This window comes from Diaporthe batatas (genome assembly GCF_019321695.1).
Source record: "Diaporthe batatas strain CRI 302-4 chromosome Unknown Contig00003, whole genome shotgun sequence".
In the NCBI taxonomy this organism is placed as follows: domain Eukaryota; kingdom Fungi; phylum Ascomycota; class Sordariomycetes; order Diaporthales; family Diaporthaceae; genus Diaporthe; species Diaporthe batatas.
This window is the reverse complement of record NW_025408550.1, coordinates 1083440-1107226: the sequence shown is the minus strand read 5'-3', so window position 1 is coordinate 1107226 and position 23787 is coordinate 1083440. Positions and strand designations below refer to the sequence as shown.

The 23787-nt window shown below is 56.2% G+C and overlaps 6 protein-coding genes across 6 annotated transcripts; 2 read left to right on the top strand and 4 right to left on the bottom strand.

Annotated features, from left to right (window-relative positions):
- Positions 1-367: 367 nt before the first annotated feature.
- Positions 368-1861, top strand: KVR01_002421 (uncharacterized protein; the record flags this gene model as incomplete). Its single annotated transcript, XM_044785848.1, has 3 exons — positions 368-1224; positions 1268-1297; positions 1378-1861. 3 exons carry the CDS (start codon positions 368-370, stop codon positions 1859-1861), a joined length of 1371 nt encoding a protein of 456 aa, XP_044647436.1.
- Positions 1862-2963: 1102 nt separating this feature from the next.
- Positions 2964-4498, bottom strand: KVR01_003591 (uncharacterized protein; the record flags this gene model as incomplete). Its single annotated transcript, XM_044792020.1, has 3 exons — positions 2964-3547; positions 3649-4363; positions 4481-4498. The coding sequence occupies 3 exons, from the start codon at positions 4496-4498 to the stop codon at positions 2964-2966; spliced, it is 1317 nt and encodes a 438-aa protein (XP_044648606.1).
- Positions 4499-6977: 2479 nt separating this feature from the next.
- KVR01_002434 (uncharacterized protein) lies at positions 6978-8170 on the top strand (the record flags this gene model as incomplete). The annotated part of the gene is made up of 1 exon (XM_044792467.1): positions 6978-8170. The coding sequence occupies exon 1, from the start codon at positions 7628-7630 to the stop codon at positions 8168-8170; it is 543 nt and encodes a 180-aa protein (XP_044647449.1). The 5' UTR covers positions 6978-7627.
- Positions 8171-8792: 622 nt separating this feature from the next.
- On the bottom strand, positions 8793-10626 carry KVR01_002817 (translation initiation factor eIF3 core subunit g). The gene is made up of 3 exons (XM_044783314.1): positions 10389-10626; positions 9592-10240; positions 8793-9481 (listed from the first exon to the last, which is right to left on the bottom strand). The coding sequence occupies exons 1-3, from the start codon at positions 10418-10420 to the stop codon at positions 9257-9259; spliced, it is 906 nt and encodes a 301-aa protein (XP_044647832.1). The 5' UTR covers positions 10421-10626; the 3' UTR covers positions 8793-9256.
- A 1932-nt stretch (positions 10627-12558) lies between these two features.
- Positions 12559-16674, bottom strand: KVR01_002571 (uncharacterized protein). The gene has a single exon (XM_044789941.1). The coding sequence runs from the start codon at positions 15897-15899 to the stop codon at positions 13263-13265; it is 2637 nt and encodes an 878-aa protein (XP_044647586.1). The 5' UTR covers positions 15900-16674; the 3' UTR covers positions 12559-13262.
- A 4239-nt stretch (positions 16675-20913) lies between these two features.
- Positions 20914-21381, bottom strand: KVR01_003459 (uncharacterized protein; the record flags this gene model as incomplete). Its single annotated transcript, XM_044785893.1, has 2 exons — positions 20914-21049; positions 21281-21381. The coding sequence occupies 2 exons, from the start codon at positions 21379-21381 to the stop codon at positions 20914-20916; spliced, it is 237 nt and encodes a 78-aa protein (XP_044648474.1).
- Positions 21382-23787: the final 2406 nt, after the last annotated feature.

Genomic DNA, 23787 nt, shown 5'->3' with positions numbered 1-23787 from the left:
AGTAATTTATATATCCCCAGGTGAGTCCCTAGGCTTTTGACCTGTCAATTATACGAAACGGTCCATATATCGTCTCTACGATAATGTTGCCGGAAGAGCGCTCATTGGCTCGGCTCACTTGCTAGTTTTATCACCAACAACCATCGCTTACATTGATTTCTTCTCAACGTTGACTGAATTTCCATTATTTTCGATCAAACATCAGGAATTCGATGACATAGCCAATCGCTCTTCGAATCTTCTGTCACCTCACGACTCAGGATTGTCCTGGGGATAGATAAGGTGTCACCTTGGACCACTACCATGTTACCAAGTCCCTCCACCGACATCGACCAAGCTCGACTTCCATCTCGCAGGATCACTGAGGATGACCTGCCCACCACTAGAACCTCAAAACCATCCAGTGATCCAGCATGCACCTGACGGTGTAGGCTCGCCCACCCTGGAGGGCCTGCCAGCCGATCTGAGGACGGCGGTGCTCCTGATCATGCCCGATCTGGCGACGCTGAGCCGGCTCGTCCACGCCTCGCCCGTCTTCCATGCCCAATATCTGCTTCACCGCAAATCCATTCTCTTTCAAGCCCTCCTAAAAGAGACAACCGAGGATGTGTTTGTAGACGTCTACGCTGCTTTCAGTTCCCATCCATCTAGGATCGGCCCGCCTACGGAACCCAACACCAATGTCACTGACTTCCTCAGTTCATATCTCGCCTGGCGTTTGTCATGTATTACTCCCAGGCAAATATTTGAGAAATGTTCTTTTGAAGAAATTCGTTCAATGGCCTCGTTCCACCAGTCGACTGTCAGCCCTCTGGCAACTCAATTCGTCTGCTGGGCGCTCGCTAACTACCGCTCCGGCCCGGCGCCGCGGATTGCTCAACCCCAACCCCTCGGGGGCGAAGAAGAAGCCCTGACAAGGACAGAGAAAACACGTGTGATGCGTGCCTGCTACCGCTTCGAGACTTTATGCCACCTCTTCTGCGATTCCCACTACGAGAAATTCGGCCGCGTGGACATCAATGAGCTCATCTTCTGCAACCTCGGTCTTGAGCCTTGGGAGGCCGAAGAGGTGTGCACAATCTACGCCTTCGTCAAGGCGAAGTACGAAGAAGTGGTGCAAGATGTGGAGTGGGATCTGAATGAGCACGACCCCAAGTTTGATGATCAAGATGAGTCTGAGCTCGAGGGCTTGGTCTTTCCTCTTGACGAAGAGTACGACGGTAAGTCCCTGTCCACCCCATGTGTGTGTATTTTCATATTTCCCAAGCTTCAACCGCCACAAATATTATGTGGCTGGGTGTCATGCACCGAACATATGTAAACCAATACGGCCGCTGGTGTACGCACACTTCATGGACCCATCATCTAACTCCTAAGCGCAGACTTTCTAACCGGCACCATCGCACACGGAGGCCTAGATCTGGCCCTGAAAATGATAAAGGCTGTGACACATGACGAGCGACTGGACTTGATGACCAGATCCCTACAGGCCGGAGGCGACTCAGGCGACTTTGTCGAGGAGGCCACGGATCCCGCAACCCATGTGTCTCGGCGGTACCGCCAACCCAATGACCGGGACCGTGCCGAAGAGAGGGACCAGGCCATGTCGTTTGCGGGCGACGATGCCGGCGCGCCGCCGCTCGCCTGGACTCTTCTGTGGGGCGGGAGGTACTCGAACCTCTTTGGCGGGTACGTGCCGGACGAGCTGAGGCGGTGGGGCTATGTCCTCTGGGATGCACGCCGGATTGACGTCGATGGCGCTAGAGGGTATCTCAAAGGCTTGTGGGCGACGTCGCCTGAGCTGATGCTTGTTTGCCGCCAGTGGGCGTGGATGTCTGACAGACCAAGATATCTGGACTGATGCGCCACACTGGCAGCAGTCGGAAAATCGCCAGTCTATGGTTCCTTAGTTTGCTTGCATTTTACCTGCGGACTGATGCCAACTACTGCTTCAGTCGATTTTATGTGGTCTGATCTTACCTAAACCTTCGAAGAGGAAAGAGGGCGAGGATCCTTGTGGCCTTCAACCCAAAAATCTAGTTGATATCCGGAGCGAGGTGGGTGCTGAGATGAGCAACATTTATATCCTTACAACAGCCGGTGTTAAGACAGTCCAACTTGGCATTGGAAGTTGCTGGAGTTGAGGCTGGTGAATAATTTGGCTTGGTCGTCACCAATCCGCGCAGACTGCCTGGCTCGTGGAATAATTCCCAGGTGATGTGGCCTCGCCTCTACGTCTGTGGGACTGGCACCAGGCTCGGATCCTGCAGAGAACATCCAACAGGTACTCGGACTACATACATCATCTGCAATGTGCAAGACATACGTGCCCCAACAATAGAGGTAATCACTAATGCACGAAATCCGTACGCTACACTTACTTAAGCTAATGGTATCGCTTTCATACCACCCCTTCAACATTTCATACTCTGAGGGACTTTCAGCTGCGCTGAATGCTGAGCCCTGCTGAGCCTGAAGCCCGGCGTGCAGGGTGAATTCGCACGGGGGATCTTGTTGCTAGTGTCCCGGCCCGCAGGCGGCAGAGGAAGGCCAATTCTTTTATTGATTCATATTCAGCACTGCATCATCTACAGAACTTCCTACAGCTCCTTGAAGAATTCAGTCACCACCAAACATTATGAAAGCCTTTCCAATATTCCTCCAGCTCATCCACTGATTGTAGAGTTCTAACTCAGTGCCAACTCGTGATTGCCAAATCTAAGTTTGGTCACAAAAGAATTGAATGGTACTGTAAAGTGAAGGGACTAGCTGATGTGATCAATAGCAGATGCATACAAAGCTGACGTTCTCCTTGCCCACTAATCATGAAAGTGTGGTCCGTCATCTTGAGGCTTCCGCGGCCGCTCTTCGAGTTCTTGCCCTTCATTTTCGTCGTGGTCGTCTTTGACCCTACCGCCATCATCCGACAAGCTATCAACGAGACAGTTCGGGAAGAAGTCGTCCTAGGGATCTGAAACATCCACCACAGAGCCGCCGTTAAAAATGTCCAGGTCGATGGTGTTGATGATGCTCTGTGCTCTAGGCACGAGGCTTTCTATCGCGTCGCAGCTGGCTTTCAATCTCCTGCTCTCGCTTACGATGTCGGCGGAATACTTCCTGATCTCCCTGAGCTTCGCGCGGCCGATAACCCCCTGCCTCGGCGGCGGCGGCGGCGGCGGAGGGTGGCCAGAGGCGGACCAGTACCAAGTCATTGCGAACCGGGGGAGTCTGGGATCCGGCCTCGAATCTGAACCCCCGGACGTCACCGGTGCACCGTCGCCTGTGACGCCCGTTGGATTCGGTGGTGGTGCTGGGTCGAGAATGAGTGGCTTGAGAGGGCCTGGGTGGGTCCCATTCTGCCAGTCGTACGACGAAGGGAGGTAGATTTGAGAATCGTTGACGAAGCTTTCCATTTTCGGGATTGGTTCCTCCTCTTTCGAGCCCGCGGAAGAGTCGCTGTCTGGTGTCCTTGTCACCCAGCGGGTCTGTTCTCTGAGCGTAAAGCGATAATCGCATTGCCTGTCTGGGTGGGCTTCGTTCCACACCTCTAATTTGTGTCAGCAACTCGATACGAATTATTTAGTGATGCTTCCTGTGACATGAAAAAACATAAAAGGTGACTGGTAAAAGCACAATGGCGGCACTGACTCCACATGTTGTCAAACATGACATAATCGATGGTATCGACTTGGTCGATCTGGTCCTTGTCGTCCCACCCGAGCTGGCGGTCCAGCCGGACATTGGGCACGGTCCAGGATGTGCTGAAGTCCATGAACCGGCAGTCGACGTAATTCCTGTCCTGGATGTCCTGGTGCGTAATGCCGATCCTGTGCAAGGTGTTGACAGCCGCGGCCATGTCGTGGACCCTGTCGGGGTCGATAGGAGGTGCCTGAATAGCTTCAGCGGGGAAGAACTCCTTTACCATGGCGTAGATGGGCCACAACTCCCTGTCGGCAACCTGCTCGTCAGACTGGAACGTATAAGCGAACCACTCATAGCGTTTCAGCCCGATCACATCCCACACGGCCTGGCCGTAGGTCGCCTCGTCCAAGGCAATCCAGCCATAGCACTTCCAGGCCAGGTCCTCATTGCCTGTCTCGTGTAACCGGCCATATGCCCGCGCCTCGCAGTTGAACGGCGTGAGCTGGTCATCCAGAAGTTGCCGGCTGAAATTGAAACTCTGGAGTTTATCTTCAGTGAAGAAGTTTTCCTCTCTGGCCCTGATTTTCCTGAACAATTTGAGCGCATACAGGTCCCCGTCGATCGTGACCCTCCAAACATGGCTATGGTTGCCGCTGCCCATCCCCTGCAGGAACTCGATGTTTCCGAAATTTCCATCCTTGAACTGTTTCAGCTTCGGTCCCTGTGGTATAAAAACCATACGTTAGCCTCACTGCCCTAGGGTAGCTCCTGCCCTATTGTTTATAATGTGCTTGGGATTAATGGGGGTGACAAAAGCTGTGTATATACATAGACTCACGGGCGTATTCGGCAACATGTTGTTCCCACTCATCTCGTGCTGTCCTCTTTGGGGTTGGACTAAATATTATTGTGTAGAACCCAGTAGATTTATCACCAAATGTTTTGAACCATCTACCCGAACGTTGATTAACTGAACCCGGGACTCGTTATCTAAGCGGCACCCATATATCCACTCATGTTGAGACAAAGAGTCGTGGTTCTTTTCAGTGGAAATTTGCAACGTTTGTTCTTAGCATGAATTAAACCCTCCGGATTCGTCCACGTCTATCAAGACCGTAAAGACATCTTCTATTGTCTCGACAAAAACCACAAAGAATCCCATCAGGCGAAAGATTTGCCCTCCAGTGACCTTTCTGAGATATCTTTTGCAAAACATTCAGCTAGCTTTGCTTGTTAATCAATCTTTAGAAGAATCCACCCGAAAAGATATAATAGCATAGTGCATGAATACGCGTTCATACTGCCACCATAAGATGGTTTGGCTGATTAGACATAGAATGCCTCGATATAGGCATCATACAGCTGACACCTGGATCTATATTCTAACACCAGTTGACGTGGGCGACAGTTGCGGGATGGGTCAGTAACCTTGGAATGTCCAGAGCGGCATCGAGGCTTTTCCCATCGACCAAGATCAGTTGACTGGTATTCGACTCGGTTGGCTAAGGTTATCTCAAACTAATCGTTCAGAATGGTACGTTCTGATTCAAAAAGGTTTCAATCAAAAGGGGGTTATGTCACCTTAAGCCACTGATGAGGAATGCCCAGGGTGGACAGCAATTTTGCAAAACTTATAACAAGCAACCTTGCGGCCTTTGAAATCGACTACCCCGTCACGATAACGTGACTGCGTAAGACGTGCCAAGATGCCATGTTACAAATCGCTCATCGGATAGCAATACCATACATCTGAATCGGCTCGTTGTGCATTATCCAGTCTAGTGACGGCCCTACAGACTGGCGAGAAGAGTCTGCAAAAATGGCCCAAGTCTACTCCAATCCATCCTGCAATTATTCGGCCGACTAGAGGAAGAATAAACCACCTGTTTATATACATGTACCGCTTGGTAACGAGCATGATTTGCCTGCTTGGGGTTTTGACGAGAGCACCGGGCAACACACATTATACAGAGTGTAAATCACGACCCTGCATTGAGGACGGTAATGAGCAGAGGTTCAAATATTGCAGAGCGGGGCCTACGCAGCAGGGGGTGAGGTGCGCCAGGGGAGAGCTTGACTCGGCCGCGCCGCCGTCAAGGCTTGAGCGTCCCGACCGGGTCAAGCACGGAACGGACGGCCGTGTTCGGCCCAACGCCCCGGGGATGACGTCTTCTTCCCCTGGTGCTGTGGTGAAGGAAAAATGCACACCTTCTAGAAGTCGATCTGCAGGGTCTTCACCTTCATAAACGTGGTCTTAGATCTGGCCCACAATATATATGATCCTGCGTGCAGATCGGACCGAGCACCTGGGCAGGGAGGCTCTGTCGACTTTGCTTCACGCAGTCTTTTGGGACGACAAGACGCATGGACACTATTGGGATTTTTGCGAGCTCATTTGGAAAATCTTTCTAGTGCGATGCCAGACCGGTCCTATATGGTGCATAGGGCACGAATGTCAGTCAATTACTGGAGGCCGAGGCGCCATTGACCATCTGCATGCTGCCACGACCATTTTTCAACCCCGTCGCTGCATGCACTGCAGCCAGTCAGTCTCATGCCAGCGGCAAGCAGACTCAACGACTGGCAGAAAGCCACACAGACCTGACAGACGTGCTTGTCAGTGAAACCTAAAACAGAAAGATACCGTACCCATGAAGAGCGTTTACGAGGCCCAAGGTAGAGGCCACCCGGGCAGGGCTGGTCCTTTTTAGTCCTTCACACATGCCAGATATAGCGGGCGGCCGCGGCGACAGGGGTGTTCCCATCCAGAAGCGCCCGACGTGGCACGCGTTTGATTGGGAACGTTCATGCTCTCTCCTAGCCCTCTTGCCCTCTTCCCGCTTCTGGCTGCCCATGTCAACAAGAGGAGGCTCCACCACGACCGACCTGCCGACCAGCAACCACACAACCGCGATCAGCGCGACTCGACATGGTGGAGCCCAGGGTATGAGAAGCTTGAGCAGGGGTTCTCGATGGGACGACGACTGGACCGGGCTGGGCTGGAACGGCTGCAGGAGCAGGCAGGGAAGAAGGGTCGAGTGGCCCACATCAACCGGAAAGGCAAAAAAGGGTCTCTCTCCCTTTGCTCTGCTGTGCTGTGATGAGGGCCATGGCCAATATCACGAGCCTCCCTGGCCTATATGTGGTCCCCTTCTGTCCTGCCATCCCATCCCACCCCACCCCCAGCAGTCGACGCATAAACTCGGGAATTAGCGACCACCAGGCCAAGATAGACAGTCCAGTGTGTTCTTCTGGCTTCTCTCCCTCTCTCCTCGTGCAGTCAAACGCGGTCGCGCCCCACACAAGGTCCCAGGGCCCAGCGCGTGCCCGCCCCTGACCCCAGCGTCGCGCGTACAGAGAGGAAGATCAAGCAAGCACCAGAGGGGGGCTACGAACGAAGGGGAGCGGTCAATAGGTGAGTCACAATATACCATCGAGGCATGATGGAGTTGTTTGATCGGATATCAGGGGACCCATTGCCCGCCTGTTCCTGTCCCTCTGGAAAAGTCCCTTCCTTTTTTTATATCCTCTCGTCTCGAACTTCTCCTTTTGCGTTCGTGCTTTGCGATACATCCATACAGACAGACGGTAATACGTTGCGTCGTCCTGCCATTGTTTCTTGTTGCTCTCGCTAGGGGCAAGAATATAGCCGCCACGATACGACCTATACTAGTGGTATAACATCGTGCTTCGCCTCTTCATCTATTTTCCCCTCTGTGACAAGGAGCAACGACGTTGTCCAGAGACAAACATATCCCATCCATCCCATCCAGCACCTCCTGAGACGCCGATCCGCCCGCCCAAAAACCTTGGGGCCAAAAACCTCGGGACCGACCTGCGACATTGATCATAATACCACCTCACCAACGAGGGGCCACCTTGGAATAGAAAAGAAAAAAAGGAGGGAAAACAATCGACACCCGACACCCCATCCGAAAACTTTATAAAAAGGAACCAAGAAGCAAGACCCAAGAAACCACCCCTGATGGGTATCTTCACCAAGACCAAACCAGAAATGGCCCGCGAGACCCCCAAGACAGGCTCAAGCGAAGAAGGCAGCCAACCCCCCTCCTCGGACTCAGGCGCAGCAGGCGCGGCAGAGCCCCAGCGCCCCGGCACCTCGGGCACGGAGATGCTCCTCGTCAACAACCGGCAGCGGGCGTCGGTGCGGCTCCGCGACGCGCAGCGGAAAGAGCGCGCCTACAAGACCAAGAAGCGCAGCACGCAGGCGCGGGCCAACTGGGGCGCGGCCAAGCAGCACTTTAAAGAAGGCTTCGCGCACAACACCAACGGGCTGAAGCTCACGTGGCGCGTCGTCAGCTCCGTGGGCTACCTGTTCCGCGCCAAGAACGACAAGCTCAAGGCCGAGGCGGAGGAGAAGCGCCGGATGCGGGCCGCGGACAAGCAGCGGCGGCTGGAGGAGAGGCTCAGGCGGGAGAAGGAGCTTGCTGAGAAGGAGGCGGCTGGGGAGGGGGAGGGCGAGGGGGCCAAGAAGGAGGGGGAGGGGGAGGCTGAGGCTGCTGCGTGAGTGGGTGAGTGAGGTGGTTTGTTTTTGAGTGTTGTGGTTGAAGTTTGGTTTGTCTTCTTCTGGTGTGATGGTGTTGGGGGCTGGGTGTGTGTGTGTGTGTGTGTTGTTCTGTTCAGCGACAATATTCTGCTGGGACACATCTACACACACACACCGCGAAACCTTCCCGAATTACCCACCGGCATGCTTCTCCTATGTCTCTGTTTTGACTGACGTCTCTCGGGACAAGAAATCCCCCTCCACTCATTCTTTTTCCTTTTACCTGTCAGTCATGTTCTGCTTTCTTTTTCCTTTTCCTTACTTGGTTTCTGTTCATCTTGATTCCCCACTGTTGTTATTATGGCTTTTACGAGGCTACGATCATGACCAGCACAATCACCGAGAAGAAGGCGGGGGCGGGGGGGGGGGGAGAAAGAGAGGGCTTGGACTGGTCAAAAGTCGTCGTCGGCTGGGTTCTTGAACCCAGGCCTCACCACATTTTCGGCCCTCATGGAAGGGCCGCCTTTTCCTATGTCAACGTCCGGAGTTGAGATTTTTGCTTATTTTACCAGAGATATCCACGGTTACAGCCAGTGTGCTGGAGGACGCAGAATTGGGGAGGGTTGGAGGAAGAGGGTATGGGCGGTCATAGTAGACGGTAGCAGCAGGAACATGCTACAAGATAATATCTAGTAGTGGAGGGGCTGATATGAGGCCGATCATTGAATTCACAACGATAAGCACCAATGCACAATCTATCCTTGAAACCATGGGGTCCATTTTCAACGGCTTGTTCCAACGTCGCCTGATAATGTCGCAAACTTGGCCTTATGGTCCAGATTGTACCCTGTTACCGCAGCCGTACAAGTCGTAACTGCCAGTCGACTCTTCTATCGTGCCAGGCCCTGCCAATAACCTCATGCCTGACACCAGGCCCCCAGCTGACCTGACCTCTAGCGCGTTCTCTCACCGTACACCACGTAGCATCAAAACAATATTCGAGGCCCGAAACCGGTCAAATAATCCATTTTCAAGACCTATGTCATCATGCAGTCTAACCCTTGCCGACAGCTCCCATCTGCCAGCCCCCTAGCACAAAGCACCGACCTAAGCAGCCTTCTTGGCAAACTCGACCTTGAGGATAAGGTGCTTGAAACCGAAGCCGTCCATCTTGCCGCACGCCCTCTCGGCGTCGGTCCTGTCGGCGAAGCTGATGAAGGCGAAGCCCTTGGCGCGGCCCGTCTCCCTGTCCTTGGCCAGGAACACGCGCGTGACCCGGCCGAAGCGCTCGAACATGTCGCGGAGCTCTTGCTCCTCTGCCATCTCGGAGACCTGGGAAGATGGGTTTGTCAGCACATTTGTTTGCATGTACGATGTGAGGACCGAGCAGAGTCCGTCAGGGACGGGGTGAAGAAGGAAGAGGAAACAAAAAAAAAACATACGTTCGTGACACGCAGCGTGGCAAAGTCGTCCCGCTCGCCAAACTTGCCGCCGCCCATCCTCTCGCCCTCGCCCCGGGCGCCGCCGTTCCGCAGCGCGGGGGGGACATACGAGCCCTTCTTGCCGGCGCCGGCACCGCCCGCAGCCGCACCCGCCGCGGGGTCGTCGCCCATGCCCGCGGCGACGTCGCCGGCGGCGGCCTCGCCGACGGGGGCCATGGTCTCCTTGTAGGGGCAGCGGGCGGTGAAGTGCTCCTGGGAGCAGATTCGGCACTTGACCTTCTTGTCCTTGAGCTTGTCCTTCATGCTCTGGGCGTTGGGGTCCTTGCTCTCGTCCTTGGCCTCCTGCTTCCAGTTGGCCGAGGGCCGGAAGATGATGTTCTCGCCGACCGAGGTGGTGTCCGGGGCCGGGCCGGCGGGGTCGTTGCCCGAGAGGCCGAACTTGGACCACTTCTTGCGCTCGGCGACGCGCGGGTTGACGACCTCGCGGTGGGTGATGAGGCGGATGCGGCGGGTGGTCTTGACCGTCTGGCCGTTCTCGTTGAGGTGGTACGAGATGATGGTCTTTGTGCCGTCGCGGTTCTGGATCGTCTCGTCGCTGGGGAGCGCGGTCGAGGGGACTTCTTCGTTGTCATCGTCGTCGGCCCAGTCCCTGTGGTTTTTCGTGATGTTAGCAAGGGGGGGCTGGCTCCTCGGGGACAGACAGACAGACACACGCACACACATGGTGCGGTTGCAGGTGCGGTGCGGTGGTCGTCAAATGAGCGACTTGTGCGGCAGGGGACGGGCAGACAGCTTACCTCGCTGGGTTGTTTGTGGCAACAGCAGCCATGTTGGTTGTGTTATCGTATTCGCGCCTGACCAAAGTTTCACGGTGTAGCTGGGTTGATGGCGGTTTGGCTGGGCAGTATGGGGTGGTGGTGTGGTGGTTGAACTGGCGATAGTGTTCGGTTGGCGTTTGATGTGGGGTGGGATTTTTTTGTGATGGCCGAAATTCTGAAGTCTCTGGACACCAAATATGCGGCAGCAGGGAGGCACAAGGCAGAGTTGCCTTCCCAGGTTTGTGGGGCAATTTTGCTCTTGGCGCCAATTAGGCGGGTGCACCAGGCCCGCCGACTAACGGCAGGCCAGGCAGCCAGGACCTAGTGACCTGACGAACTGCACCCGAACAACTACCTACCTAGGTACCTACCTCCAATATTAGTCACCCTCGTCAGCATCGTGGCTACACCATTTCTATAGCATTCGACGGCTCTGTGCCTACTTCGAGAGAGACATAAGTTGCCCACCAAGACTGCATATGAATCCAATCCGATGCATCTTGCCCCAGGATGACTCAGAACCTCACCACCTCACAACCTCACCACCTCACAACCTCACCACCTCACAACCTCACAACCTCACTAGTTGACAGTCTCACGAGCCCTCGTAGTGATTTACCCCCTCGAAGTTTGACGATCAACAGCCAGCGTTCAATTCTGTCGGGTGGGTGAGCTTCACGGGTACCGTCAGATGACGTTGAAGGCAAGCGGACCTTCCTCAGGTGCCCGGATAACAACAAGCTTGGAAGGACTTCCAGGGCCAAATGCTCCGGTGAAAAGACCTGTCGTTCAAACTTGGAAGGCTCCAGCGCAGGTCCCATCTGAAGGAGCCGCACCCAAGCCCAAGACAGGGCTCTTTGATGCTCAAATGAACTGGATCTGAACAGATGTTAGACGTCACGAATGCACCGGCATTGTGCACACAGCTGAGTCAAAAGAATTGTGTGGAAATGACGTTTGGATAATACCTTTCTTCTTGTGCTTGATTCCTTGACTCTGCATCCCCTTTATCTCAGCCACGAGTTTTTTGGCGCTGTTCAGACGAACGGCAAGTAAAGTTCATGAGTATGCCATCGTAAAGGCTTCCGCTGTTCAGGTTCTGATCGGGCTATGACCAAAGCCCTGGCTGTACCGTCCTCCGTTGGCTCGGTCACCCCTTGCTCCTCCTCCGTCTTGTAGATCGGCCGTTTCAATGGCCTAGCCCACCTCCTCCTCCTTCTGGCCAAGCAAGCAAGAACAATCCAGGCGAGAATACACAAGGGCGCGTTGATCGCGGTGAGAAGCATGATCCCCCGCCAGATCCCCCCTCCGCCCAGGAGCGTCGCTACTACCACGAGAAATGACATGATAGAGCAGTAAGTAATAAGCCCAGCACAAATCTTGATACCGTCATCATGTATCCCGCTATCGTCCTCGGAGAAAATACGTATGCATTTCGGCAGTCGGAAGAGGTGTTGGAGCCGCACGATCACGTGTATGATCCGTTGCTCGTGCCTTGTGATGTAGTTACCGATTCTCACAATCGTGAGCATCCAGACTCCTTGGAAGATGACTTGTGCACAAAATTCTTCCAGTAAGCCGTCCATCTTGGGCGTCCGTAAGTTTTAGGACTCGGATCTGGGCTGGCTGTTTGCTTGCAGTCTGGAGATCTGTTGCTGCTGGGGTGTAGACTGCTGCTGTCAACATGTGTCGATGTCGTGGAGTTGAGTGTAGGTTGTGGAGATCTCGGAAGAGTCTAGGGGTGGGTTGAGTAATAAAGTATGATTTAGAGTATTGAGGATTGAGAGGCCGAAAAAATGTTGAAGACTCAGTGGAGGGTAGGACATAAGAAGCAACATTTGAACCCGCGCCGCTGAATCGACGGCGAGAAGGCCTAAAGCGAGAGCGACGGCAGCTAACCTGCCTAGGTACCTAGGTAGCTAGCTTGAGGCTCAGCTTTGAAGGCCGAGACGGTGTCTTGTGGGAATCATTGGCAGCGAGGACCATGACTTGGTCTAAATACCGGCCAGTTAACCCGATGATGATACCGTTCAACAGTTATTCGCAAAGCATCAAAATGGTCACTTTGCCAATCAGCCAGAATAATCCAGTCAAATGTTCGCTTACAGGAAAGCCTAGGCAGGCACCAACTACTAACAGCGCGCGTGGGCCGTGTTTGGTCCAAATCACCAGATCCAGCTAGCCTTCTCCGTCTTCAAACCAAAAGACGCTGTGCTGTACCCCTCCTTTAAGTTTATGGCTGTGATTGTGACCATCAATAGATAGCTAGCTACCTAAGCTAGCAAGTCCTTATCCTCCCAGGCAAATGCTGCACGTGCTTGCCCAGGTATCCTCTAATATCCCGCCCAGATACATATATCTTTCCCATCTCCACCATGTCTCTTACAAAACAAAACACACATGTAGGCTCGGACAGGGAAAAAAAATAATAATCAGCACATGACAGCGCTTACTCGTTGGGACGCCATCCGTGCCTTCCGTCGTTCCTGGTTTCCCGTTCCCAAGAAAATCCGTTTGCTCCCCGACCGGTTGGCCACCAACCAGTCTTCCCTTTTTTGTTCCCGTGTTTTTCCCGTACCGGCCCCCAAAACACCGCCGTGGAGAAAACCCAGACAAAGGAGAAACAAGGACAAAAAAAAGGTCGCATTTAGCGAGGTTCAAGCGCACCACCCAGTGGCGCTATGACTGTCGAATGTTGTATAGTATAGGAAGTTCCCGCGCTTCCTTCCCGAGCTTTCATTTCCGTTCCGTCGCATACCCCGTTCACCATTTCAATTCATATCAGTCATACGTATTTCCTTTCAGGAAAACAAAAACAAAAAAAATACCAGGACATGTTCAAATGTCGTCCGGTCATATCTCCCCTCCGACCAGCGTCGCGGGGGTCCTCATCCCCATCCGGGGCGGGATGCTCGACGACCTCCTCTTCCTCGCCTGAGGGGGGATCGGCGGCAGCGCCTTGGTCGGTGGCGGCGCGGGGGGCGGCAGCAGCGGGGAGTTCTGCTGCGGGTGCAGGTGCGGCATCTGCGGGAGGCTGCGCCTGTTGATCAGGGTGATGTTGTTGTTGTTGTTGGTCCGCGGCGACGACGGCCGCGAGCGCTTCTGCCCCGCGTAGCCGGGGATCGTCATGGCCGATCCCCGCTTCGGCCCGCGGTGCGGCGACGGTGACGGCGACGGCGGCGACGGGGTCCGGCCGTCGGCGGAAAGGTCCCGGTGCCGGCTGGTGGCGGTGGTGGGGAACATGGATACCGACCGGTGGCGCGGGGACACCTTGACGCTGGGGAGGCTGCACATGCTCGCCCTCTTCTTGGCCGCGGCGGCCCGGATGATGGGGGACCGGCTCCTGCCGGAGCTCTCGTACGTGCCCATCGAAGACATGCTCCGGGGGATCCCCGCCGGGTCCTCGGCCCCGTCGCGCAGGGCGGGCCTGCTGAATGCAGCGTGGATGGGCAGGTCAAACTTTGGCGCCTCGCCCCATACGGAGTCGTCGGCGGCGGGGCGGAGCGTGGTCATGCTCGCGTACTTGCGCGGGCTGTTGTGCACCGACACTTGGTAGCTCGTCCTCAGCGAGCCGCGACTGGAGGCTCGCGAGGAGAGATCATACTCGGGTTTGGCGTTCCCTGGGGTCCAGCCTGCAAACATTGATGGCGAGGTTGGACGTTGTGAAGCACCGGTGCTGTCGTCAGTCTTGAGAGGGCTCCGTGGCGTCGGCGAGAGCTTCGATGGGGAGGGAGTATCTGCGACGATCGACAGTGGTCTGGACAAGCCGAGCGCCGAGGGAGGGGGGCGCCGCATCCTTCGTGGTGGCCGCCCCGATGCGCCGTGGGCATTGTGGACGTGTACTGCATCATGTGTTGCGGAACGGCGACGTGTCCCCGCGTACGGGAGGCTGAAGTTAGGCGGCTCCTGGATGGATGACAGGGACGAGTGTGCCCTATGCGCCGGGCTGGCGCTTATATCATGCACCATATTGTTGGTCCGGTAGGACTGGCGTCGGTCCTCGATCTCTGCAGCGTTGGGTCGGCGTCGAATCTCGGTCTCCTCCGCCAAGGGAGTGGGCTCATCTGAGTTGCTTATCAGGCTTCCAAAGCTGTCGCGAATGGGCGAGTTGGACGGCGATGAGTCGGAGGTGACAATTGTCCTGGCCGCCGACGTGAACGAATACCGGTTGGAGCTGTCCCGGAGGCCGTCGAGCTGCCGCCCGTCCTGGGACACAAAGCTGTTGGTGGTGGAGTTGTCATCAAAACTTCGATCCAGGGGCAACTCGGTCATCGTCGCGTCGATGTGCATCTCTGGCTCATCGAGGGCGACCGGGGCATCCCATCGCGTCTCCGGGCTCGTCACTGACCCAAACCTATGTGGGTCTCTCACAACCAGTGCCCTTTGACTTGAGTGAGTCCTCAGTGGAGTGTGTTGCACGTGCTCCTTGGGCGCTCCTGTCTCCGTCACAGGCCGTTTGCCTCCCAAAGATTCGATTTCCCTTCGCAAGAAAGACATCCAATCCTCCATGTCGTCGACATTCTCAAAGACCATCAAGATGTCGGAGGCCAGGCGCTTCTCCTTCTCCCGCATCCCGAATTTGCCGAACAATGACCTGGTGTCCTGGCTTGTGAGAGCTCCCTCTTCGAACACGGAAGATACTTGAAGCACCCAGTGCTTTCCTGGGATGATATCGCTCGCGAAAGCGGCCGAGTCTTTGCACAGCTGGATGACCTTCTCAGGCAGGCGGTCGTGAGTGCCATCACCGCTGTACTGCAGCAGATACCCCGAGGTGACCAGGACGTACAGTTTGGTGGTCCAGTCGAGCTTGACAGATGAGCTGTTACGCCTGTGCTTCTTGCGCGCCATGTCCACGAACAAGGCCTTCTGGTCCCCGAGGTCTGGGTGGTTGATGTTGCTGTTGTTGATCAATTCTCTCTTCTGGTGCGCCCGGAGAAGGCTGTCCGCTTGGACACAGGCTGGCAGAGTTGCGGTCCGAACAGCCTGCGGGTATGCCTGGAAGAGAGGAACCGGATCCCAAGTGGCAAGTGATCCTCGCCTCTTGCCCGCTGGACCGAGTGGTGACCTTGGCGCCATGAAGGTTGGAGACTTGATAGTTGAGGTCCGGGGTCTGAGAAATGGCCCATCAGCTGACATTGGTGCGAGGTGCGTCTCTGACTGCGCTGCCGTGGGCCGCAAGCCGTAAGATGGGTTGCCGTCCCTGTCCACGGTAATCGAGTCTCGCTTCCCAGCCCTCGCGACATTCCGAGCCGCTCTAATCTCATCGCCATCACTAGACCCTCGATGCCTGGCGAAGATGCTCCTGAATCCCAGTCTCGACTCCCTCTTGCCCGACCTGGACTCCTTGGTAGCCCGGAGCGGGATCCTGTTCTGCATGGCGGCGGTAATATCAATGTCCGGTGGTCTCTGTCTCCGTGACAGGGTAGAACGAGGCTCGCTCTGAGTTCCTGAGATACTGCTGGCGGGGCTGGCTGTGTCGAAGGCCGCCATGTTGGAAGGGCGTGTGCGTGTAAGAGAGTACGTGGTTGAGAAGATGGTTCCAAAATGGTAACCTCCGGTATATGGTTACCAGAGGCGCGGCTCCTTGTATAATATGGCTTGGTCACGCGGCGGTGACTGACACCTTGATGCAAACGAGGGGATGACGCAGACTCTGAGACAGATCATCCGGTGTGGAGGTCGACCGAGTGGTTACGAGCAGGAGGATGGAGACAGGTAAAGACAATCAAGTGAGAGCAAAAGCGAGTGAAATGTCTGAGCGACGGATGAGACAGGAATCGATCGTGGTGCGGGAGCGACAGAAAAAAAAAGGCGGGCTCAGCACGAGGGGCACGAGAGACACAGACGAGAGCAGGTAAACATCACAGGCTGAGACGTATCATGGGTGAAGGAGACCCGTCGGCGGCGTGTGGAATGTCTCTTGTGCGGGTGCTCGAGTGGTGCAAGGTCCAACAGCGACGGTCTCACGAGCGTGATGAAAGGAGGAGGGAAGAGGAGGTGTCGTCGTCGGGGCTGCGAGAGGGAAGGTTTGTGTGTAATATGAGAGAGTTACAACCAAGGGGGAAAACAAACTCTCGGGCGTGTGAGAGTTAGTTGTGCGCCAGCACGCGAGCAACAGCTGCAACGACTAATAATAAGGCTCAGTCCCGAACTTTTTTGGCGCAGATCGAAGAGGGGAATTTATCAGGCGATGATATAGCACATATGACCACATTAATATCGATTGGCAGCTCTGGGGGAGAAAAGAAAAACATTGGCCGAGTCCCAAAGCCGCTGGGAGATGGGAAAATGGGCACAGGCTCCGAGGTCGAGGCTGGCGGGCTTCGATGGGATGTCCCGGCTGGGGTGGGTGGGTGAGTGAGTGAGTGGTGTGCTCTCCTGCTGCTGCTGACCGAAGTACCACACGGGGCGTGCAGGAGGGCAGAGGTACAAGGGTACGGGAGTACCAAGTCTGGAGGTGGGAGGTGGGCCGGGGCGCGCAGACGAGGTACGTACCGACGGGCATGTACACTACGTATGTACCTCCGTACCTGGTCTCTGGGCACTGGGCAGGGCAGGTGCTGTAAGGTTGGCGGGGGTTGCTGGATAATGCAGGGACCGGGGCGGGACACACCCTGGCGGTTGAGCGCCCGCATTCACAGCGAGTAGCACCACCAATACCAAATATTGCATCTGCTATGATGATACTATGGCATCTACTATTTGCGCGAGGGTTAGACACAGGCTGTAAATATTACACAATCTATTCACCTAGTCGGTAAGTCGGTGTGGGAGGACGTGTGAAGAGGTGACCGGGAACAGAGGGGGGGAGACTTGGGATGAGAGACAGCAGAAGATAAGGTTGTGATGGTGATCGAGATGTGATACTCAGGGACTGACTGCTCGGGGGCCAACAAGCCGTCTTGCCTGGTACGCCGAGCGTACTCCGTGCTGTAATGCTGGGACGAAGGCTCTGTGCAGACAGCGCGAGCGCGCCCCGTCCTGCCTGTCCTGTCCGTCCTGTCCGTACCACAGTAGATAACCACCCACCCTGCACCCTGACACACCTGCACACCACCTGCAGACCTGCCGGGCAGTTACGCACCAATGCAGCTAGCTGTATTGTACGGATACTGTGTAACCGTCTTCTTTTCTGCTGGGGCTTTTTGGGGCCTTTCCCAAGCTGGCAGTGACACCTGGTTTGATCCCCTACGCGGTACAACGGTACAACGGTACAACGGTACAACGGTACAGCGGTACAACGGCCATCGACAATTTGACAGGCAGGCAGGGCTGGCTGGCAACGCAGACAGCAGCAAAGAGCGAACGGAGGGTCTTGCAAGCGCAATCAATTTGCCCTTGACCATCATTCCGAGTGAGCCGCACAGCACCAGCTGTCTGCACGCAACAGCACCCAGGTAGTGTACAACTCTTGGGCTTATTGATTACCCTTGATTACCTAGGTTGTCGGCTGCGCAGCCCATCCCTGGAGGCCACTGGGCGGACAGACAGCCTGACAGCCTGGCGTGGTGTCCGTGTGTGCCTGGGCCAGGCTGGTGGCCAGGTTTTTTAATATTGCAGTACTTGGGGTCGACGGTGGGCCACAGGGCGACAAGTACCCAGCTGCCCCAGGTAGCAGCAATGATCTCATCCTTTTCTCTCCCGTCAACCCCGTCGTCACGCCAGCACCACCACTCTTGCAAGGATGCCCGCCGATTCTATCCTCGCAAATCTGACTTTTCGATCTTGGGCTGCTTGGGTGCCCTGCCAGCCTGCTGCCCCGGGGTCTGACCACTCAGGCTCCTGCATGAACGACACGACGCGCTCTCTCGCTCGCTCCCACCAGAGCGCGTCCTGCCCTGCTAGGCTGCACAGGCTGCCAGGCACCACGGAACCCTATTTGCTCGAGCTTGGCCTGCCAGTGGCGCGAAGCTACTCCTCCTATTGCTGTGCTTACTGCATGTGGTCTTATTACCAACTCCAGCCTATCGACAGGACCCTGCCGTTTCCTGTGGGTTCACAGATATTCCCAAGCAGCCGGGCAGCCCAGCAAAGTCCGAGTGAGCCCACCAGAGGGCCAGGAAAGGAGAAACGAGAGCATCGCAGGAAGGGGGGCCCTGCCGATGCGATGCCAATGCCTACGCCACGGCACGCCATGTCTTCTCTGCGCACCTTGGCATAGCCAGCCTACAAGGCAGCAAAACAACGGCAGCGGCAGCGGCAGCAGCAGCAGCAGCAGCAGCAGCAGCAGCAGCAGGGGGAAGGGGCAAGGGGGCGGGCTGACGGGCTGACGGGGCGGCAAGCTCCACCATCAGCAGCAATGGCATCAGCAGCAAAAGACAGCAGCACTAACCAGGTCTTACAGCCAACTTCTGGTTCGTGGACCCTGACTCCCCACGAAAACTTTTCGCCTGTCCAACCCCGGCCCATGACGATGGCCGTCGACATGGCCGCGACCGCGGCAGCGGCATGGGTGAAGCCGTGGGTATTGGAGAAACGCAGCGAGACATCGCGGCCGTCGAACTGTTTCGGCGGTGGGGGACCCTCTCCTCCTCTCCTCTGCCATGCCACGCCATGCCAGCCCCTCGCATCTACGCAGTTATTCCCAATCGACAGCTGATGACTGACATGACGACGTTGAGCGGAACGCAGGCCGACTGACAGGCAGGCTGACTCGCAGACTCTCTCCCCCTTCGCTCTGACGAAAGAGTCACAATCTACAAACCGACCCCGCCCTCTGCCCTGCCGACGGCTCCCGATCCGGAGCCCTCGCGGGTATCGAAACAAGATCCTACATGGTAAAACACCCCACTCCGGTGGCACCCACGACCCATTTCTGCCCTGCCCGTCTTGAGCTCTGCCGCTGCTCCAGAGTCCAGAACCCATCAGTCCCCACCGGGACAATGGCTGTATCGTGCGACTGCGCCAGCACTGTGTAATCTAATCTGCTGCGTAAGAGCAGACGCCATCCTGCCCGCCGACCAGGTCCGGGTCTAGCCCAACCCGCCGGGTTTCGTCGTGCAGCACGGTGCAAAGGGCTCCTTCTCGTGCCTCATCTCCACGTCGCCAGCTCTGGCAAGCTCTCGGTAGTGGAGTTTGCTTTTGTCATAGTTCGCGCTGTCGACGAGAAATGGGTCCTCATTGACTGACTGACTGATTGCTCGTATCTATCTTGCTTTTTCCCCCTCGTCGCGCACACTAGGGATTTTCCTGTCTCCCAGTCGTCTACCTACACGGTGCTGGTGTACATCATAGTGCCAGTGTGGTGTTCACACAGAGGTGGGCAGACAGTTCCACTTCGTACGGGGCAAACTGGCAGACTGGTCCCAGGGCTTTGGAGAACGAAACTCAATCAGGCCGTCCCGCAGGTGTCTGCAGATGCGGCCGTCAACGTGGCCTCCTGCCGACACATTCGATATTATTTCCCCTTGCGGGATCCTTGCCACACGCCCACACGCACGCGCGCACGTACGACGCACGGCGGTAGTTGAATCATAGGCCTGGTCAACGACAGTACCGGCCATATTAACTCAACTACAGAAACTGACTAGACGACTGCCACAGCCCCTGACTACCAAAGCCAAACTGCCTCACACAGATTATCGTGGGCTGTGTGTGGGCTGTGGATTGTCGGAAGGTTTGGGCTCAGGATGGGACGAGAGGTCGGTCCGGTGCCCTCCCTGTCTGTATATGGTATTGGTATGCCGGATTGAAATCTTGAACAGAGGAGGGCGGGGTCAGAGAAACCTGGATCCGGTCCCGGTGTTGCGCTGAATCCACCCGTCTACCCACTATCAGGCCCATGTCTGCCACGAAATACAGGGGCCGCACGGAGCTCTTGCTGAGACGACCGCGGAATCCCTTTTCAGCCTCCTCTGGGGGTGGGTTGACCACACCTGTCTCCCACCTGAACATTCTGGGTGCCGACACACTAACCAGCAACCATTGATAACCAAGCTGAAGCTGGCACACACGGCTGGAGGCGCGGGGAGGAAGAAAGGTTCCAAGATCAGCAAATCCGAACTCCCCGTCTCGTCCCTGCGACTGACAGGTCTCGGCAGCTTGCACACGCGCCGACCCCCGCCGCCTGGGCGGGGAACAGTTCGTGTGACGTGAAGGAACGAAAATACTGCACTCCGTACCAGTTCTGCAGATGGACAGAGCATGGGATGAGACCAGACAAGCAAGTGACGGCGGCTCTAGTCTAACTCTAGGTGCAAGCCGGTGCAATCCCCACCACTCGACTTGGTCGGCATCTACTGTGCTTGCAGCCGCTGCTTGATGATCATTCGTAAGCCCTTGGGCCCGATGCGATATTGCGTAGTCGCTGGGGCTATACTGCAGTGGTCGCATGCACCTCGCCTGCGAATAAGCAGGGGCTGCAGCACACAGGCTGGTCGGGACCGATCTTGGAGCGGAGGGCCTACTGTGTAGCTGCTGCGCGGCCAAGAAAGGAGGACGAAAAAGAAGGAATCATACGGAGAAGATGATAGAACGATTACCGCCCACTTTTTTTTCGTTCTTCTCACGAGATGAACTGGCAAGAGGCCACGTATCCGGCCGGGCTCATCTGCGTCTTCTCGTCTGCAAGGCCGTGCGCGGCCAAAAACAAAAAGAGAGACCCCGTCACGATGTTCTCTTCTCGTCCTGCGAGACAGCAGCTGGAGTACGCACGCCTCTCCTCTTGAATGTCTCTCGCTCGCTTACTGTTGTCGCACCGCGTCGAGCTATTCCACTTTCAACTGCACGATCCCGCTGGTTCGACTCAAGGTTGCGGGTTGTGCTACGCGCTTCCCTGGCCGCCCTCATGGGGACTCGCGCACCGGTTGGTTGGTTGGTCTCGATGCATCCGCGCCTCTGCCTGTCTGGGACAGCTCTCCAACTCACATCACCTCAACCCCCTCTCCTGCTGCTGCTCCGTCCGGACATTTCCTTTCTCGCCGCCCTCCCCCTCTCCTCGTGCTGCCCACACCCTCCGGATCTCATCATCCATCCCGCCGCATCGTGCCGCCGCGAAGAACTTTCCGGAGGGATCACTTGCCAACCACTGTTTTCTCGTCCTCTCATGGACCTTCCTCCCACCCTACAGCACATGCCTCCGAGTTTCACGAAGCAGCTGGCAGAAACTGGTCCAACCAGTTCACCATCTCGGTCGGGACAATCTCCCGATGTGGTCGTATCGCCCCGGTGTCACACAGTCGTCAGGCTCTACCTTCTGGCCTCTTCCCGACTGCCTCTCTAACTTTTCCTCTCTGCTGCTCGTGCCCGCCTATCGCAACAATAGCGGGGCCACCTAGCTTCACAAGCGTCCCGTTCCAGCCCGGCCGCCCGCCCTATTGTGCCCTTGGTCGGGATGCACCTCCCGGTGCCGTGCCGCAGATCCCTTCGTAAAACTGCTATCGTACCTGCAGTAGCGCCAACTCACAAAAGGAAAAAAGGGTTGGGGTGTGCTGCCCTCCAAGAGCGTTCCCACCCCATCAATCGAATTGTTCGGTAGTGTGGGGTCATTGCTTTCACGGCAGTCTGTTTCCTACCAAAGTTCACTCACTTACAAGACGATCTACATGTGTGTGCTACCACCCTGCCAGAATGGTTTCCACGCCAGGTTTGGCATTCTTGACTGCAGATCACGCTTGGCTTGCGTTTCGAAACGAGCGCCATCGCGCAGTATTCAGCGGGTTTTAGTACTTGCCCTAGGACACTAACCGCAAAAGTTTGCGATGCTTTTTTTCTTTCTGTCTCTTTCTTTTGATATCCTCGGTCTCTGATGAGAGCTGCCGGGATCTTCGTATCCAGAAGCTTCTTGTCTCTCGTCTCAAGGAGCTGAGGGCATCTTGCTGTTTATGTTCCGAGAGGTCGAGAACGCTCGATAATGACGATGATATACACAGTAGGCGTAGCACAAAACCTTGCTGTGCCGACGGCTTGCGTGCGCACGCGATACTCTCCGAAGTTGTGAGAGCTATTAACGACTGGATTTGCCTAGAAAACCTTGGTGCTCGGGATCGCCACCATGAAGCATAACATGCATCCCGCTCACACTGTTGTGTGTGTGTGTGCATGCCGAGCCGTCCGGCTATTCCAAATGCTCCCCCAACTTTCCGATCTCAGCCACACAGAGGCCGTCCCAATAGCTGCAACGGAGTGCGTGTTTTGTATGTATGTAAGCACATACGCACATGTGCCAACCGAATTAAAAAAAATCCCCAAAGTACAGTAAGTGAGCACAACATGATGCCGACCACACACACACATACCCTCCAGCCAGCGAAAGTCCACCACTCGCCACTTTTCCCTTCCTTGCGCCTCAATCACCAAAGATCAGGCCATCACCCCAAACCTGCCAAGCAGAGGCGTTCGGGTACCGCTAGGCAGGCAGGCAGGCCGGCCGACAGGCCGACAGGCCGACAGGCCCGCCCCTTCTCGTCGGTATTAGGTGACACGAGGGGAGCAGGCAGGGCAGGCAAGAACTGGAGCTAGAACTGGCAGGCTGAGTCGAAGCGCTTGAGCTGGACTTGGTCACGGTGGTGGTTGATTCGACAGATAGACAGATAGACCCCATCCCGCCATCCCGCCACAGCCTTACAGCCGGCCAGACGAGATGGCCTACCAGCCCTCTTCCCATCTCCTGCTGCTGCTGCTGCTACCGCCGCCGCCGCCGCCGCTTCATCCAAGCTGACGCGTGCCGCACCGGGCCAATCTCCCGTCCCAGTGCCGCGCAATGGGGTCTACTGTACCGGTGGGATGGTGTTCCAAGGTAGCTGGATGGCTGGTTGGTGGTTGCGGCCGGCGCTGCATGCAAGCTGAGCAGACTATTGACTGCAAGGCACACACCTACCTCAGGTTTTCCCTTCCCACTCACACTCACCATATCCACCCTGCCGGTAGATCTTGATGATTGATCTTGGCCCCTACACACCTGCCTGCTGCCTTGCCGCCTCTCGCTTCCAAGCTTCTTGCCGCCACCACCCACCCACACCCAATTGTCAAGGCTGACGGACCGGACCCAGCCTGGGGGCCCCCGTCCCGTTGCGACCGTGTGTAGATCATCTCCTCACCAGTGGTTTTATGGCGTCGCGGGAGGGAAGGGCAAGGGAGCTCCCGGGATGGTGGAGCTGCTGATGTGAGCTGGCTGAGAAGAGAGTTCTTTCCACCCACCCCGGCGGGCGAACAGGCATGCCCACACCGTGGACACACACACATACACACAGCGAGCGCATGAACGCACACAATCTCAACTCCTCCCCAGGATGGCTGCCTCCTCCTTGGCTACGCACAGGATGGACCCGGGGACCATCGATGGTTCGGCGGGCACTGCCTGACCGGTTAAGCCACGCGGCTGACCATCCACCATCCTGCCATCTACATGATCTGCGAGTGTGGAAAGTGGGTGAGCAAT